General features: G+C 47.1%; 1 protein-coding gene across 7 annotated transcripts in view; it reads right to left on the reverse strand.

Moving 5' to 3' along the window:
* LOC106599680 (zinc finger protein 521) overlaps nucleotides 1-16,031 on the reverse strand; it is a 146,197-nt gene that overhangs the window by 23,512 nt on the left and 106,654 nt on the right. For 5 of the 7 annotated variants that reach the window (XM_014190971.2, XM_014190973.2, XM_014190967.2 and 2 more), the window contains one exon: nucleotides 5,566-5,697. In XM_014190971.2, the coding sequence (XP_014046446.1) occupies nucleotides 5,566-5,697 (132 nt within the window). The remainder of the gene's footprint in view (nucleotides 1-5,565; nucleotides 5,698-16,031) is intronic. The other 2 variants (XM_045714713.1, XM_014190970.2) reach the window with 1 other exon arrangement.

Raw genomic sequence — 16,031 nt, forward strand, 5'->3', positions numbered from 1 at the left:
TACGAGAGAGAGAGAGAGAGAGAGAGAGAGCGCGTGAATACGAGGAATCCAACTTTGTGGTCTTTTCTGGCTGTGTGAGTGGAGGCCGACTGAGTGAATGAGGCTGAGCAGGGCTGGGGCCAGTCTGGGCTGGGCGGCGGGGCGGAGGGGCCAAGGTCTCCTGGCTGTGGGGGATATTAAGCACTCTGATTAGATCTCAGGGGCCTCCGCCATGGCAGACGTCTCCTTTACTACAGGCCCCAGCACAGGCCCCAGCTCATCTTTATTTTGGCAGGGTGGATGATGCTCTCTGCAGGCTATCTCTCTCTCCCTTTCTACACATACAACACCAATGCTAAGCTGTTTGTATAGGGGAAAAGTTGATCCTGCTTTTTATCTTTTTCTTTTATGTATTTATCTGTTCTATTTACTTCTCTTTTCATTTCACACCCAGGAGTTCATGATAATACAGATTTAAATGTGCAGCAACAGGAGTGAGTGCTCTGAGACTGATGTTATGTTATTGTTGGTAATTAACTTCATTTTGTGATGCTTTTTTAATATATGTATATGTCTTTTTTTTTTAAAACCTCATTCTAAAATCGTTACGGAAGAGACTGGCAGTTCATGGAGGACCAGCTAATTAATACACCTATTTGTCATAAACTTGCTATTGTCAGAAAAAGACAAAGAACATCCTGGAGTTTTGTGACTTTCAGTTACCTGCTGTGACATAAGGGGGGGAAACACATTCATCCTGAACACTTTCTTCTGTTTTCTTTGTCTTAACCCTCATAATATTCCCAATCACATTTTCCCTGGCAACCCCTCGCAGCCGCTCCTAAGGGTGCAGGCAGAGCAGACACTTCTAGCTGCAGGCTCCCCCACTTCTGAAACCTGTCAAAGCTTTCCTGGGAGAGTCAGCCTCACTCTCTCTCGCTGTCTCTCATCATCCAGGGGCTTATGGACCCCTCTTCTCTCCTCCTGTTCCCCAGCTCTCTTCTCCTTCTCTTCTCTCCCTTCATCCTTTCATCTTACATTCACAACTTGCAATTTGCAGAGCTGCACTGTAGCTTTCCCCAAAGTTTTCTTCTTCTTCCTTTCTATCTATGTTTTTCTTCCAGCTCCTGTATGGCCTGTCCTTCTGTCCGTTCTCTACCGCCACCAGACTACAGTGTAATTAACTCAGAGGAACAACTGACAGTCACTTGGACCCTCCCACATAGACATGGTTCACCGGGTAGACTGGAAATAGATCATTTAGATACAGACTTTTAAGTGGGATAAATGTTTTCAAGGACAGAATGGGTCTCACAGACAAACCGCCTCCAAACCATTTCTCCCTATCCAGAGAATGCCTGAGAAACCCAGCTCCCTCCCTCCCTCCCTCCCTCCCTCCCTCCCTCCCTCCCTCCCTCCCTCCCTCCCTCCCTCCCTCCCTCCCTCCCTCCCTCCCTCCCTCCCTCCCTCCCTCCCTCCCTCCCTCCCTCCCTCAACAGGAGCAGGCCTTTCAGTCTCTCCCTCTATACTCCCCATGGTCCACCACTTCCATCCTCCATCTATCCCCGTTCCCCACCTCTGTGTGTCTGCTCTACCACCACTGTCCTGAAGGTGCTCTCTCACTCTCTCTCTCTCTCTCTCTGCTTTCCTTCCTCTCCTGCACCCGCCACCGGGATCGATATGGACGCAGAGGGAGAAGGGGCGACCTGTCTGTCAAAGCTACAGGTGAAGAAAGGCTCATATGAAGAAAGCATGCTCTGTATATTAAACGGAATGACCCTGGTGGGGGGAGGAAGGAGGAGGGGGAGAGGGAAATATCAATAAGCTCCTGCTAAAAGAGAGATAAGGCCAAACAGCAATGAGAGACGAGGGGGATGAGAGGAGGGGTGGAGAAGACTGAGGAAAAGAGAGAGATAGGACCCTGAGTGAGGATCTGCTGGACGATAGGACAAGAGAAGAGCTGGAGACCGAACGAAGAAGAGAGGAGGAGGGAAAAGATGAAACCAGTAAAACGATGAGACTTCCAAAAAATTACATGAAGAAAAAAGTAATGAAACAATTATTAATAACACAAAGCTAAAAACGAGTAAAGTGAGTAAAAAGCCGAGGAATGGAAAATAGTGAAAAGAAAGAGTACAGCTAAAGAGCTGAGTGGGGGGGAGAAAGAGTACAGCTAAAGAGCTGAGAGAGGGGGGAGAAAGAGTACAGCTAAAGAGCTGAGAGAGGGGGAGAAAGAGTACAGCTAAAGAGCTGAGAGAGGGGGAGAAAGAGTACAGCTGAAAGAGCTGTGAGAGGGGGAGAAAGAGTACAGCTAAAGAGCTGAGAGAGGGGGGGAAAGAGTACAGCTAAAGAGCTGAGAGAGGGGGGGAGAAAGAGTACAGCTAAAGAGCTGAGAGAGGGGGAGAAAGAGTACAGCTAAAGAGCTGAGAGAGGGGGAGAAAGAGTACAGCTAAAGAGCTGAGAGGGGGGAGAAAGAGTACAGCTAAAGAGCTGAGAGAGGGGGAGAAAGAGTACAGCTAAAGAGCTGAGAGAGGGGGGAGAAAGAGTACAGCTAAAGAGCTGAGTGGGGGGGAGAAAGAGTACAGCTAAAGAGCTGAGAGAGGGGGAGAAAGAGTACAGCTAAAGAGCTGAGAGAGGGGGGAGAAAGAGTACAGCTGAAGAGCTGTGAGAGGGGGGAGAAAGAGTACAGCTAAAGAGCTGAGAGAGGGGGGAGAAAGAGTACAGCTAAAGAGCTGAGAGAGGGGGGAGAAAGAGTACAGCTAAAGAGCTGAGTGGGGGGGAGAAAGAGTACAGCTAAAGAGCTGAGTGGGGGGGAGAAAGAGTACAGCTAAAGAGCTGAGAGAGGGGGGAGAAAGAGTACAGCTAAAGAGCTGAGAGAGGGGGGAGAAAGAGTACACAGTGCCTTGCAAATGTATCACCCCCTTTGGCGTTTTTTTCCAATTTTGTTGCACCTGTAATTGAAATGGATTTTTATTTGGATTTCATGTAATGGACATACACAAAATAGTCCAAATTGGTGAAGTGAAATGAAAAAAATGACTTGTTTCAAAAAATTATAAAAAATAAAAAACTGAAAAGTGGTGTGTGCATATGTATTCACCCCCTTTGCTATGAAGACCCTAAATACGATCTGGTGCAACCAATTACCTTCAGAAGTAAGTCCACCTGTGTGCAATCTAAGTGTCACATGATCTGTCACATGATCTCAGTATATATACACACCTGTTCTGAAAGGCCCCAGAGTCTGCAACACCACTAAGCAAGGGGCACCACCAAGCAAGTGGCACCATGAAGACCAAGGAGCTCTCCAAACAGGTCAGGGACAAAGTTGTGGAGAAGTACAGATCAGGGTTGGGGTATAAAAAAATATCTGAAACTTTGAACATCCCACGGAGCACCATTAAATCCATTATTAAAAAATGGAAAGAATATGGGACCACAACAAACCTGCCAAGAGAGGGCCGCCCACCAAAACTCACAGACCAGGCAAGGAGGGCATTAATCAGAGAGGCAACAAAGAGACCAAAGATAACCCTGAAGGAGCTGCAAAGCTCCACAGCGGAGATTGGAGTATCTGTCCATAGGACCACTTTAAGACGTACACTCCACAGAGCGGGGCTTTACGGAAGAGTGGCCAGAAAAAAGCCATTGCTTCATTAAAATAAGCAAACACATTTGGTGTTCGCCAAAAGGTATGTGGGAGACTCCCCAAACATATGGAGAAGGAACTCTGGTCAGATGAGACTAAATTGAGCTTTTTGGCCATCAAGGAAAACGCTATGTCTGGTACAAACCCAACACCTCTCATCACCCTGACAACACCATCCCCACAGTGAAGTATGGTGGTGGCAGCATCATGCTGTGGGGGTGTTTTTCATCGGCAGGGACTGGGAAACTGGTCAGAATTGAAGGAATGATGGATGGCGCTAAATACAGGGAAATTCTTGAGGGAAATCGGTATCAGTCTTCTAGAGATTTGAGACTGGGACAGAGGTTTACCTTCCAGCAGGACAATGACCCTAAGCATACTACTAAAGCAACACTCAAGTGGTTTAAGGGGAAACATTTAAATGTCTTGGAATGGCCTAGTCAAATCCCAGACCTCAATCCAATTGAGAATCTGTGGTATCACTTAAATATTGCTGTACACCAGCGGAACCCATCCAATTTGAAGGAGCTGGAGCCGTTTTGCCTTGAAGAATGGGCAAAAATCCCAGTGGCTAGATGTGTCAAGCTTATAGCGACATATCCCAAGAGACTTGCAGCTGTAATTGCTGCAAAAGGTGTCTCTACAAAGTATTGACTTTGGGGCTGTGAATAGTTATGTACGCTCAAGATTTCATTTTTTTTGTCTTATTTCTTGATTGTTTCACAATAAAAAAATATTTTGTATCTTCAAAGTGGTAGGCATGTTGTGTAAATCAAATGATACAACCCCCCCCCCAAAATACATTTTAATTCCAGGTTGTAAGGCAACAAAATAGGAAAAATGCCAAGGGGGATGAATACTTTCGCAAGCCACTGTAACTAAAGAGCTGAGAGAGGGGGGAGAAAGAGTACAGCTGAAGAGCTGAGAGAGGGGGGAGAAAGAGTACAGCTAAAGAGCTGAGAGAGGGGGAGAAAGAGTACAGCTAAAGAGCTGAGAGAGGGGGAGAAAGAGTACAGCTAAAGAGCTGAGAGAGGGGGAGAAAGAGTACAGCTAAAGAGCTGAGAGAGGGGGGAGAAAGAGTACAGCTAAAGAGCTGAGAGAGGGGGGAGAAAGAGTACAGCTAAAGAGCTGAGAGAGGGGGAGAAAGAGTACAGCTAAAGAGCTGAGAGAGGGGGGAGAAAGAGTACAGCTAAAGAGCTGAGAGAGGGGGGAGAAAGAGTACAGCTAAAGAGCTGAGAGAGGGGGGAGAAAGAGTACAGCTAAAGAGCTGAGAGAGGGGGGAGAAAGAGTACAGCTAAAGAGCTGAGAGAGGGGGGGGGAAAAGGGTGGCGAGGAGCTGGAAGACAAGTTAACGACTTTGCAGATTTCATTATAGAGATAGTTAACCCTGTTGATACTAAAGGAGGGCGTTATCCTCTCCGGGGGAGTCCTGCATGGTCCTTCCACCTCCTCGCACACAGACAGATGAGATCATTACAGCTATCAGCACCACCGACATCCACAATTAGCACTTCATTCTCCCTCCTTCACTTCACAGACACACTCTCTCTCTCTCTCTCTCTCTCTCTCTCTCTCTCTCTCTCTCTCTGTGTGTTTCTGCTCATGACAGTCTGTAGGTGTCAGTCTGGAGGCAATTTGAGTAAATAAAAAGTGGCATGCAGTAAACTACTCTCAGCTTTGGCTGACCTGCCTCTCTGACCTTTCCCCACTCCTTTAGAAAACCATTTGCCATTTCAAACAAATGATGAGCTTTATGGAAACATGGCTTTGCATACATACATGCACGTACACACACACACAGACACACACACACACACACACACACACACACACACACACACACACACACACACACACACACACACACACACACACACACACACACACACACACACACACACACACACACACACACACACACACACACACACACTCACCTGTGAAGCAGACAGGACACTTGAAGGTGCCGCCCATGCCCTCGAAGCTGTGCTCGATCAGGTGGCATTGGAGTTTGGCTGGCGAGTCGAATGACTGACTGCAGAGCTTACACTCATGGTTCAGACCCTCTTCTATGGAGAAAGAAACAAGAAAACACCCCAAATAAGACAGTTAGAAGTGAATAATCAGAGCACCAACAGCAGAGAGGGATCCAGTCTATTCCTTTTCTTTTCTCCTCCTTCCCCATTTCATTTAGCTCCAACACATTTGTGTCAAAGGCTCCTGCCTGTGTCTTTCACGGCTCGTACGAGAAGCAATATAATGTGTGATCTAGACCCATCAGGCATAAATTGGACGGCCAGTGGGGGGCCTAATTGCACAGGCGAGGTCTTGCACTTTGAACATGGCAAGCTTGGCTCTTTTTGATTGGCTTACACACAAATTAATTTCTGGGCGACTTGGTGTGGGCAAATGAATGTGTAGTGCAGTGCTAGGTTGATAAGGGAAAGTGCAATACATGAAGAAGCATATAGGCTCATATACAGATTAAGTGACAAATGTAAGAATAGCCAGGCGTGGAAACAGACTCATTTCCTAATCAAAACCGAATAATAATACGAGTAGCATTCAATTAGATTCGATAAGTGGTCATTACAGACATGTCACCATATCAACCTTTACATACGTCCCTTCATTATCACCATGGCAACCCACTACATAACCATCGACGACATTATTCAGATTGTTGTGGATGAGTAGAATAAAAATCTGTTAAAATCCGTTTTTGGCCACTTCCAATTTGACTCCATCTCTCCTAGAATAAAAATATCCTATATTAGTCATAACTAATACATAAAGTGCGATATTGCCCATGACAACAGCGTGTGTCTCCATTCCCCCATCACATTAGAATGTGTGACACGTCTTCCTACAGACGTTAGATTACCTTGGACCGACGAGGCAGTTGATAGCTGAAATAACTGGCGTTGGTTCAGACGCTGAACCTGCCCTACCGCTCAATTGCTGCACAACGATCCGCTGACTCAGACTTCGACAGAGCCAATTGGAGCGGAGCTGCCCATCTCCTGAACTGCACGTCAATAAAAACCCTGTGCACTCTCCATGGGGTTGGGCCTGCGCTCTGTCAAAGTTCCCCTGTCCCGTGAAGTATGGGTCCAGGCATGGGGCCAACTAGAGGGGGGTGGGGGATATGGGAAGGAGGGTCTCAGGGGGCCCAACCAGGGCCGGGGCTCATCCTTCAGTCTCTACAGCCCAATGCACACAACATGGGTCCAGGGTGCCAGACGTGCAAACACACAATCCACCAGCTGTGGCCATACCAGGCCCTGGAGGATCAGAGCGGAGTGTTACCGGATGGGCCTTGGGCAAATCTGGCAACCTGACTCACAGATCTGGCAATGCCGCTCAGCTAAACAACAATGGCCTGCGATGAACGGGAACAGATTGAACCCAGATCCACCTAGATGCCCGTGTTTTAAAACCCCAGCCCACACACTGCCAGTGACTTTCCCATTTGTACTTTTATGGTCAATTGTTGTTTCGCTGCTCAAAGCCCACATTAAACAACATGGGCTGGTTCACTCCACTAACAACATTTGGCAAAATTATAACAATCTACTAATTTCTGAAACCTGCAGTCGATTACAACAAGCTTTACAAAATAACATAAATAAACAAATTACAATATCAGGTTCAATTAAATTGGTTTAAACCTTTACAAGTGAGGTGGAGACACTTCATAAGGGTGTTACAGTAACAAATAAATCAAGTTGTTCATCTGTTTTGGTGACTAGCCTATTCTATACTTCAAGATTGAACTAGAGTATAGAGTGAAAAATACAACCCAATGACCTGGGCTGTTCTAGAAAAAAGGGCAACATGGTGAGTCTACTCATGTATTACATACAGAGTCTGTTTGTGCTGTATGTCACCACATGCTCCTGTAGGCCTGCCGTCTTCTCCTTATAACCTAACCATCTGGCCCTGTAAGGCAGATGAGGAAATTCTACTAAGGCCTCAAAACAAACATTTAAAGCTGGCATAGTCTGGATGAGCTATTGTCTTACAGTGTGTGTCTGGCTCAGTGGCTTACAGTATGGATGGATAGGTACAAATAACAATCAGAGGAGATGATCATGTCGCTTGCGATCTTGCCCTCCCTTTCGAAAGATGAGACACACTGTGTGTGTGTGTGCGTATGTGTGTGCATCATTTATGCACCTGTTTAAGATAGCGATAGAGTTGGATCACTATCCACTTTGATCCCCATTCAATGAGGCTGTGTGTGTGTGTGTGTGTGTGTGTGTGTGTGTGTGTGTGTGTGTGTGTGTGTGTGTGTGTGTGTGTGTGTGTGTGTGTGTGTGTGTGTGTGTGTGTGTGTGTGTGTGTGTGTGTGTATTCAGATTGCTCCATGCCTGTGCCCATAGGTGCAGTCATGGTTTGACCCTGGAGCACATTCCTGTCCCTTCAGAGACCTGGCCTGCCTCATTATGCAGATAACTCTGCACCTGCCCAACTGTCTAACCTTGGGTGCATGCGTGTTTGTGTGAGTGAGTGTGAGTGTGAGTGTGTCTGTGTGTGTGTGTGTGTGTGTGTGTGTGTGTGTGTGTGTGTGTGTGTGTGTGTGTGTGTGTGTGTGTGTGTGTGTGAATCTAAGACATGTGTTTGCTTGTTAGTATGAGAAGTATTCACTACTGTGTGTATGTGTGCATGTGTGTATGTGTATTTTCGTGTAAGTGTGTAAGTGTGCATGTGTGTATTTGTGTAAGTGTGTATGTGTGTATGTGTGTACGTGAAGAGTGAGTGTGTGTGTAAAAGAACACAGGACAAGTGTGGAGGGTACAAGTCTGTTCCGCACTGACAGTTCCTGTAATGTTGCTGTGTATGGGGGACGGGCTTGTATGCAGCAGGGGAGCAGGGGTTGGATCACACTGGCAGCCTGTTCCTTAGTGAGAGTCAGGGGAGGAAGTCAGCCAGCGCACCCCTATAGCTCCCTCATCGGTGTGAGGTCACTTCCTGTCGCTCCCCCGGCCTCCCCCAGGGCTGTCCAATCAGCACGGAGCATTCAAGAGCCCCCACCCCGGCCCACTCTGCACCGACAGGAGCAGACTCTGGATATAGTCACAGAGCCACTGGGGACTGGCAGCCCTCCCTCCCTCCCTCCCTCCCTCCCTCCCTCCCTCCCTCCCTCCCTCCCTCCCTCCCTCCCTCCCTCCCTCCCTCCCTCTCCCTCCATTCTCCTGAGTGTCCCTCCCTCCACTGCCACCACCCTGTCCCCCTGCACTCATAAGAGAAATCCTTTAGATGAGAGCTGCTCTGTTCCTGCTCCTCTAAGCGTCCCTGACACAAGCAAAGTAAGCCTATCTGCATATCCACAGGGCCTGGTGGCACTCCTAAGGCTCATGGTTTATGTATTTCACAGCTCCTTAAAACACAAACGCCTAATATCTCTCCCATGTGGAAGGAAGGAGACGGAGGTGGAATACTATTTCTAAAAAAGGACAGTATTATTTCTTCTTGTGTTTAGTCTTTAGCAACCAGGCTGAAGTTCATGTTCTGTTGAAGGTTGTTTGGTTGTTTGGGACACTGGGGTTTGTTTTCTTGCCTGGATGTCCACGTTGTGTTGCTCACACCACTTACACATGAATGATAGTACAGCTTTGTATATACAGTATGAGTATGTAGAGTACAGATATAGGATCTTAATTTGATCACTTTTTTGTACATACTGTAACCCTCTGAGAACCGTATGTTTCTTAGAGCTTGGTGAGATCGTGGTTGTCCTAAGGTTATTTTGCTTACAACCTTCCCACAACTTTCTGTGAATGGTGCAGGACAGTTGCTTAACTTTGGAATATTCTCAGTACATTTAAGGAACTTGACAAAAAACATTTTCTCGGTATTTCATTACTTTAACAGAACGTTTCCTTAAAGTTCAGACATATTTATTTCACAGCTCCTTGTGATATTAAAACAACGTTGCAAATGTCGGAGAGACAGACGGCAACTTTTATACAAATCTCCGCTGTTGAAAACCAAATATTCGTCTAAAAGAAATGGAAGATAATGTCTTCATGCTTTTTACAGTGTAGATCTAGTATATAAATTGCCTTGCTGGGCTGGTGAGACAGTGGATTGCTCAGTCTGATGGAACAGAGTCAATAGGCATTTTAACGTCATAGATTTAGCCGGTGGTAACTTGTGGAATTGACACTGGCTGGAACCCAGTTTTAACCAATCAGCATCCAGGATTAGACCCACCCGTTGTATAATGTACTATAGGCCACAGAGAACAAACAGAATACATCTGAGGAAATTGCCCGGCATAAAATTACATTACCATTTCCATTTTAGTCATTCAGCAGACACTCTTATCCAGAGCGACTTACAATTAGTGCATTCATCTTAAGAAAGCTAGGTGAGACAATAACATATCATAATTGTTGCAAGTATATTTTCCCTCAATATAGTAGTCAGCAAAGTCAGTGGTAGGAGGAAACTACTGGGGGGGGGGCGCCTTGGGATTCATTGAGATAGGGTTCAGACGTTTGTGGAAGATGGGCAGGGACTCGCTGTCCTGATGAAAGGAGGAAGCTTGTTCCACTATACAGGACAGAGTAGGACACAAAATCCAGACTGGGCCACAGCTGTTTCTGTTTCTGAAAGACTCAGTCACATATCCTCCGTTCAAACATCTTTCATCTACAAACTCAGAAATGATACTTGTGACTGTTATACTTTTAGAAAGAGAAGGATATCATTTGGGTTTTGAGAGGACATACTAGTATATAGAGAAAAGCTATATGGTTGTGTATGGTACTGTAGCATGGTAGAGTAGACATCTCAGGGCCTGTAAACAGTAGGTGGGTTTACTTGGCTCTACCTCCACGGGAACTATATATTAACATATAATGGGGGGGAAATCAGAGTGATTAAGGCCCAGGGAATTATGGGTGAATACAAATCAACTCCACCTCTCTGTGCGGTGGTGTGTGTGTGTGTTCTCTGGAGATATAGAACCACTTCTCATGTGGAACTCGGTTCATTTTAGAGATACTACAAGGCCCATTAGAGCGGTGAGAAGAGGAAGGGGGCGGGGATGTGGATGTAGCTGGTAGGTGGGAGCTAGCTACCGCACAGGGACCAGGCTCCCACTGGACCTAGGCTGATTGGAGAACGGGCGCCTGGAGGCGAACATAACTAATATCTATCTCCTGCCTTCTCAGTTTAAAGAGGAGGACATGCAATTATGTACAACATTATAGAATAAACCATATAGGAAAGCGATCTAATCCTGGAAATCATGCTCATTACTATACAAGTATGATGATAACGATGACCTAATATGGTCAAATGCTAGCTAATTACCTCATTAGGACTGATAAATTTACCTTTATACCAGATATATGAGGGAAACAAGAATAATATAGGAGAGATGTGTAGCGGAGAAGAGTACCCACTCATGACAAAAGAGAGAATAATGGAATCTGGAAGATTGCGAGGAGAGAACAAGGAGAGAGAACCAAGGTGTCACAGACAGGCAGACAAACAGACCCCATGTCAGGTTCCCAAGTTCATGCCATTTCTGTGTGACGTTTATTCCAACCCTCCAGAGGGAACCGATCCAAGGGGTGAGATTGTCGGGTGTGACATGTCAGTGGGGGAGATTGGGGTGGGGGGTGAGGGGGGCTTCAGGGGGATACAAGTCTGTGTCCCAAATGGCACCTCTATTCTCTTTATAGTGCCCTACTTTTAAACCAGGGCCCATATTGCTCTGGTTAAAAGTAGTGCACTATAAAGGGAATAGGGTGCCATTTGGGACACAGTCTCTGGGAGAGTGTCAGGTCTGATGCAGGCTGAATCTGAACCTGAACGCACGGCAGTGTGCAGTGCACAGTGCACGTTGTAGGTGCTAAACAGAGCACAGCTAGTCTCCACTTCCTCTCTATCTACGCCACCTACATTAAATGCCTCGTACCATCCCAATGGCGGTCACGGTGGCTGGGTCCAGGCACATACTGACTTGCCAAACTGACAGGGGTTTGGTGTCGAGATAAAAATGCTTAACGCCTGAAGACACGGAAGCAACAGTATAGCCTGGTAACGGGTAAAGCACAGGTTATGCACAGACTACTACAGTGCATACAAATACATGCTATAATCAATCAATCGTCAGAAGACATTAGACATGTGGCATTTTCTCTCAAGCTAATCAGTATTCAGCTGACGTTAAGGATGCTGCTGTAGGTTAGTCTGTACTACACCAGAGAAAAAGAGCTGGAGTTAACACTCTACTTTGGGAATATACAATCTACTTTGTTGCTAAATAGCTACAGTTTCGCCCTCATTCCTAACGTAAGAAAGACACATGTTATAACTTGGACAAATGAATAATTGGTAGGTCGTTGGGGCTACAGCAAACACACAGAACCCCCCACCACAACAAAAGAGAGAGCAGAGCAGAAGACTTGTTAACGAATTATGTGTAGGCACTGCAGCTTGAGGCTAGGTATGGAGGTCCGTCGGGGACAAACAGTGCAGGCTAGCTGCTGAGATGGATGGCAGTGGAGCACTAGACCCCCTGCAGCCGCACAAACACCATTCTGCAGTCAACTGCTCTCTTTTACTTCATCCAGGCCCTATTCTAAACTGCTGGGCCTTTTTCTTGTTAGGAGAAAATAAAGGTCAAATAGACTATAGCCCTGCGTCACAGCATAACAAGACTCTGACTCTGAAGAGAGAAAAACACAGAAGCAAATCATACAAACAGGCAAAGAAGAGCAAGCAAGGGAGGGAGAGGGGGGATGAATCTAACAAGAATCTCTCTTTCTACCCATGAAAAGAGTGAGTGACCTGAATGTAAAAAGTTAACTACGACACACATGCAAGAGCCTTTCTTCCCTCGCCTCATTGTGTCAACAGCATTGTGCAGGCTGAGGGGCGTGTGGCTCTATGGGGTCGTATGCGGCCCATCCACACAAAGGAACGGGAGAGGAGAAAGGACTGGAGAGAGAGGCTGGAGAAATGGAGAGAGGCCCCTTGGCTGGGCTCACGGCATGGAGCACTGTACAATTAGCCAGCCCCTGCGTTTCTGCCGGCTTATAATTATCAGTGCTCTCCTTAATTGACCCCCTTAGCCTGCTGCAGAGGGACCCCCCCCCACACACACCCCCCTCTACCCCTGCGCTTGGCGCAGACCACAGAGCACCGAGCACCACGCCGGGCTCTCCAAAGTCATTTAGAAAAACGCTCATATTTTCCACACAAAAAAGAGAGGGGAACATTTGGTGAGAGAGAATTCATCATCAGGTGTCTAGAGGTTTTCCGTAATAGAAAAAGCGAGTCCCACTGAGCACGCTCCATGTAGCGGCCAGCCACGCATGCTCGGGACCAGCAAGCCACCGTTCGCAGCGGGTCCGCCAGACATTAGCATCATTTTATATAACACAGGCGCCTGCGCTCGAAATTTAATACATCTCAGCAAATACGAGACAGACGTTTTGCATAATCATTTTTTTTCTTGCTCTGTGAGAGACATACTCTCTCGCTACCTAATCTGTCCCTAGTCTAGTCTATTCTCTCTCCTGTCCTGTCTTTCTCTCTCTCTCCCTTGCTCCCTCTCTTTCTCGCCCCATGGTGCTGTTCTCACTAGGAGAGGGGAAGTTCATTACCTCAGCTAAATCAGAATTAGTCCCTTCATTTTGACGGGGCGAACTTCATTAGAAAGGCCCTCCCTTAATCCAGCCGGGAGGACTGATGAATCTACATGGGGCCATAATTTGCTTCACACAGCATATTCAGCTACTTCCTCCTTCTTTCCTCTCCCCTTCGATCTTGCCTTATGTATTCACGGTTACATTTTCATTCCATCAAGAGAAAGAACCTGAGAGAGGAAAACACCTGGATATAATTAAGTAATGGGAGCAGAGAGAGTGTAAAGAGAGAGGGAGTTATGCTCTTCGGAACGTCTCGTCTCCCCAACAGACCGTGGAGCCTCTGGGGCTGAACTGCTACAGAATGGCTGGGTTGGTTGGCGGACACTCAAATATAGAAACGACAGTGGACTCAGTCTGAGAGTTTAAATATGATCTAATAGCCTACAGGGCCAAGTGCAATTGAGAAAGAAAGAGGGAGATATGGGAGAGAGAGAGATAGAAAGAGAGCGAGAGGAAAACAGTTATGTCACACATGTTGGGGTGAAAGAGAAAGACGACATCCACCGCAGCAGTTCACCAGAATCAACCCAACATCCAGAGATGTGGATGAGTAAGGACAGTCCCTGACTAGCATCCACTGTGTCATCCCTGTGCCTGGTGCCTGGTGTCAGGCAGATGTGCTGCTTGGCATGGCAGCTACTCTCTCTACGCTCCCCAGCCACCCCATAAAAAAAGAAAGCCCACTGGCTCCCTCTTCCCCCCTACCTCCTCCCCCTTCTCCCCCCTCCCAAAAAGCCCACTGACTCCAGGGTGGCGCTGAGACGAGTCTCACCCCTCCTCCCCCCTCCCAGGCCCCTGTCCCCCATGCTATGCCCCTGCAGCCTCCCTCCCTCATCACCTCCTCACAGGGGTCCCCTGACTGGTAATCTCCTCCCTCCAATGTGAAATCTCTGACAGCGATGCCCCGTGCTCTTACCCCCTCCCTTTGTGGCTGATGGGTAAATTGGAATGGCGCACCCTGCTGGCGCCGAGAGCTCTGAACAGAGCCCAGGCACACACACGCTGGGGGACCCCCGTCGACGCCCCCTGTCTAATATAGTGGACACGCACGCACACTCTCTCGGAGTGGCAATAACACATAGACGCACATTCACATACCCATAAGATCACACAGACACACTCATGCACCCACCCACACACATACCCATAAAATCAAACACAGACACACACACAAACGTGCCAAGCCATTGAAGGAAAGCGCTCCACGCCTGATTTATATTCTCACTAATCTACATAAAGATTGAATATATGATAAATAAACAGATACCAGGAATTGAGTCAATATATGTTCAAATTCAAATGTGCATCATCTGGGACATGGCTCAGCGTGTGTGCCTCTGCTCTCATCTGCAGCTACTGGCTGCACCTGACTTCCGTTGCCATAGTTTCCATTATCTGAACCCATCGACATCAAATGAAAGGATGGAAAAGGACACACAAGAAAATGATTCACTAATCCAACAAATAAAAGGGTGCCTACTAGATTTCATAGGCCCAAGAATAGCGCCAGCGCACCATAGCATTGCTCCGTACGTGGAGGTTCAACACATTAATAAACATTATTAAACCAGAGCCTGCCTTGTTTTTTCCCCTCTTCAGTCAGGCATCAGAGTAGGATTTCCCAGAGGCCTGCTGGTCTAGCTGTCAAAATGTTCCATCCCTCCAACCCCATCCCATCTCTGTGTATTTTTCCTCCTCCTCTGTCGATTCTCTGAAGCATGCGCGGACGGTTGAGTCCACTCTCAAATCACAGGGACGTCCTGAAATAGTCGGACAGGACCCAGAGGGGGTAAAGATCACTGCAGAGGAAGCCACACAGGCATTCCTGTCAGAACAGACCCATGGCTTTCACAGGGCCAGGGGTGAGGTGAGGGGGGGGGGTGCAGCGAAAGCCTCAGAGCCACAGACATGACATACATTTCATTACACTTAAACCAACTGTGGGTTCAGCTCAGAAACCTTGTACGGTCTCGGAGGAAAAAGGATGTGGAAAGTGGAGGTAGGAGGAGTGACTTTTAGAAAGAGGACAATGGCGAGGTGGACAAAGAACGAGAGGAGGCGGTGGACTAATTGCTCGGGGGTTTGTCCAATTTTTTTTTTTTTCTGTAAGTGCTTTTGTGTAACGCTCAATTGTGCCGTCGAGACGAACATACGGTACATCCATTTTGAAGATGTCAATGAAAAGCATGCCTATTATCATGCATTATATATGACACAGAGCAGTATAACCCATTTGAATATTTCCTTTTTGGTTTTTATAAATACACTTTCATACCACCCTTTTTCAACATATTACTTGTACTTCTAAGAAAAGCTGCATTACTGCCATTTCCACCCATCAGGAGCCCAGGGGAGCCATGAGACCCTCCTCATCTATGCTCCCCAGCCACTCTCTTCAGCTCTGCTCCTTGTCCAAGCCCCTCAGCACTACTCCTCAGCCCTGCTCCTCATCCCCAGCCCAGTCCGCTCCTCATCGGACCTCCTCAGCCCCAATTCTCCTCATGCTTGCTCCTCATCCCCCGCTTCCCAACCCTGCTCCCCAGTCTGTTCTCTGATGGCTCCATTTAGTTCCTCTCAGTAAACACAACACAGCCTTGGACGGACCTGAGATGAGAGGAGAGAAAGGAGGAAAGGAGAGAAAAATGCACTTATCCCAGACATGCCCAGAGTAGTATTTTCAGAGAGAAAGAGAGAGAGAGCAAAAGAGAGAGTGAATTTCTCCATGGCCT

The sequence above is a fragment of the Salmo salar genome, chromosome ssa03, assembly GCF_905237065.1.
Source record: "Salmo salar chromosome ssa03, Ssal_v3.1, whole genome shotgun sequence".
Classification (NCBI taxonomy): Eukaryota; Metazoa; Chordata; class Actinopteri; order Salmoniformes; family Salmonidae; genus Salmo; species Salmo salar.